General features: G+C 43.6%; 1 protein-coding gene across 1 annotated transcript in view; it reads right to left on the bottom strand.

Annotated features, from left to right (window-relative positions):
* Positions 1 to 340: 340 nt before the first annotated feature.
* vgll2b (vestigial-like family member 2b) overlaps positions 341 to 2,615 on the bottom strand; it is a 13,481-nt gene continuing 11,206 nt past the window's right edge. The window contains exon 4 of the mRNA XM_031829192.1: positions 341 to 1,549. Coding sequence (XP_031685052.1) covers positions 1,506 to 1,549 — 44 coding nt within the window. The 3' untranslated portion in view covers positions 341 to 1,505. The remainder of the gene's footprint in view (positions 1,550 to 2,615) is intronic.

Genomic DNA, 2,615 nt, shown 5'->3' with positions numbered 1-2,615 from the left:
ACCAGACGTCCTGATGATATCATTACAACCAGACGTCCTGATGATATCATTACTACCAGACGTCCTGATGATATCATTACAACCAGACGTCCTGATGATATCATTACAACCAGACGTCCTGATGATATCATTACTACCAGACGTCCTGATGATATCATTACAACCAGACGTCCTGATGATATCCTTACAACCAGTTTTGCCCTCTGGGTTCATACTTTTTCCTTTATGCTGACTGGTCCATATAATAATGAAATAATTGGTCCATTTAATGATTCATAATAAATAAGTGTTATAATCACTCAGAGAAATCCAGACAGATAGTGAAAGAAAGTCTGAACGTACCATAAAAATATTTATTGATAATTATATTATTTCTTGACAAAAGCAAGAGAAAGGACACACTAAGATCCCACTTTTAAAACGACAAAAAATGGCATGTATAAACAAACGACAGTAACATCAATGGAACACATTACAATGATGAAATACTTGATCACCAGTTTGATATGCTGGGCTGATTGATGTTGTTGACTTACCGAAGTGTTTCTCTTCCTCTAACTAAAATATTAGTTCATATACAAACCAATACTATCATCACCATTATGGTCACCTCCCTCAACCATTCTTCAATCATTTCTCTTCGGTACCTCAGCCATCTTTTAAGAAAGCACAACTAAAGTATTTCCAGAGCGCTGGCCAAATGAAGATTTCATTTCAGAAATGCACATGAAAAAATAAAAAAAATAAAAAATGAACAGCATTATGATTACAGTCACAATCCAAATCCATACACAGCCAGACCGATGGTCACATGTCCATTTGTTCACATGCAGATAATTGCCCAGATAATATGGATGAGGATGAATACAGTGTCAACACAGAGATGATATGCAGTAAGGGGATGTAGTGTAACAGTGGGCTACCAGATATCATTCATCTTTATTTCTTCCTCCCCAGTGTCCAAAAGAAGTCTCTCCCCCTCTGCCTTTCTGTCAAAACCAGGTCACTGTTGCCAGCACCATGCCAGTGGCCTCCAACCGTCTCTATGCTGCCGCAGCCACACAGCTGAGCCGCGAGCAGCGATAGGAGAGGAGAGGCCAGACGCCACAGAACACAGAGCAGTGGTCACCAACCGTCTCTATGCTGCCGCAGCCACACAGCTGAGCCCCGAGCAGCGATAGGAGAGGCCAGACGCCACAGAACACAGAGCAGTGGTCACTAAAGCTGTACCTCTTTTCTCTCTGTCCCTCTCTTTCTCTGCTCTGCTCTCCACGAGTCCAGCCTATGAGTCCTTATCTCCACGGTGCAAACACACTGACCTGGAGCCTCTCAGCTGGCACTGTGGGCCTGGGGGGAGCCGAGGGGAGACGAGGAGGTAGTGGGTGAGGGATAAAGAGGGACGACGGGACGGGGAGGAGGGGGAGGAAGGGGCGCTTTAATGGTAGAGTTCCAGAGGTCCAAATTGGATCTGGTAATGGCTGGTCGATGGCGACGGAGGAGGGTCGTTAAAACCAGTACAACTCCTTCCCTTTCTTGTGATGCTGGAGGCCTGGAAAAAGAGAAAGAAGAAAACAATGAGAACGAGGCAAAACGGTTGTTCTGGCTGCTCCTGGTCTTTAATCCAAACAACTTATTGGTCAGAGCAAATAGTAAGGACATTGATGTGGGGAGTGTGTGTGTATGTGTGTGTGTGTGCGTGTCTGTTTATGTGTGTAGATGACACTAATTCCCTGTTTATTCCATACAACAACAGCAAAGACACATACAGTATAACGGTGACCTACAGTATACAGCTCAACAACAACTGTGCCCTACAGTATACAGCTCAACAACAACTGTGACCTACAGTATACTGCTCAACAACAACTGTGACCTACAGTATACAGCTCAACAACAACTGTGACCTACAGTATACAGCTCAACAACAACTGTGACCTACAGTATACAGCTCAATGACAACTGAAATGACTAACAATCTCGTCCTAAGCCACGTTGACAAACGATATTGTGGTTGTTGTTATGGTTGTTGTTGTGGTTGTTGTGGTTGTTGTTGTGGTGGTTGTTGTGGTGGTTGTGGTTGTTGTGGTTGTTGTTGTGGTGGTTGTGGTTGTTGTTGTTATGGTTGTTGTTGTGGTTGTTGTTGTGGTGGTTGTTGTGGTGGTTGTGGTTGTTGTTGTTATGGTTGTTGTTGTGGTTGTTGTGGTTGTTGTTGTGGTGGTTGTTGTGGTGGTTGTGGTTGTTGTTGTGGTTGTTATGGTGGTTGCGGTTGTTGTTGTGGTGGTTGTTGTGGTGGTTGTGGTTATGGTTGTTGTCATTGTTGTGATAGTTGTTGTGTTGGTTGTGGTTGTTGTTATGGTTGTTGATGTGGTTGTTGTTATGGTTGTTGTTGTTATGGTTGTTGTGGTGGTTGTTGTGGTGGTTGTAGTTGTTGTTGTGGTGGTTGTGGTTGTTGTTATGGTTGTTGTTGTGAGGTTGTGGTTGTTGTTGTGGTGGTTGTGGTTGTTGTTATGGTTGTTGTTGTGGTTGTTGTTATGGTTGTTGTTGTGGTGGTTGTATTGGTTGTTGTTGTTATGGTTGTTGTTGTTGTGGTGGTTGTTGTGGTGGTGGTTGTGTTG

This window comes from Oncorhynchus kisutch, linkage group LG7 (assembly GCF_002021735.2).
Source record: "Oncorhynchus kisutch isolate 150728-3 linkage group LG7, Okis_V2, whole genome shotgun sequence".
NCBI lineage: Eukaryota > Metazoa > Chordata > Actinopteri > Salmoniformes > Salmonidae > Oncorhynchus > Oncorhynchus kisutch.
Note: the sequence above shows the minus strand (reverse complement) of the source record. Positions and strands in the feature narration are given on the sequence as shown.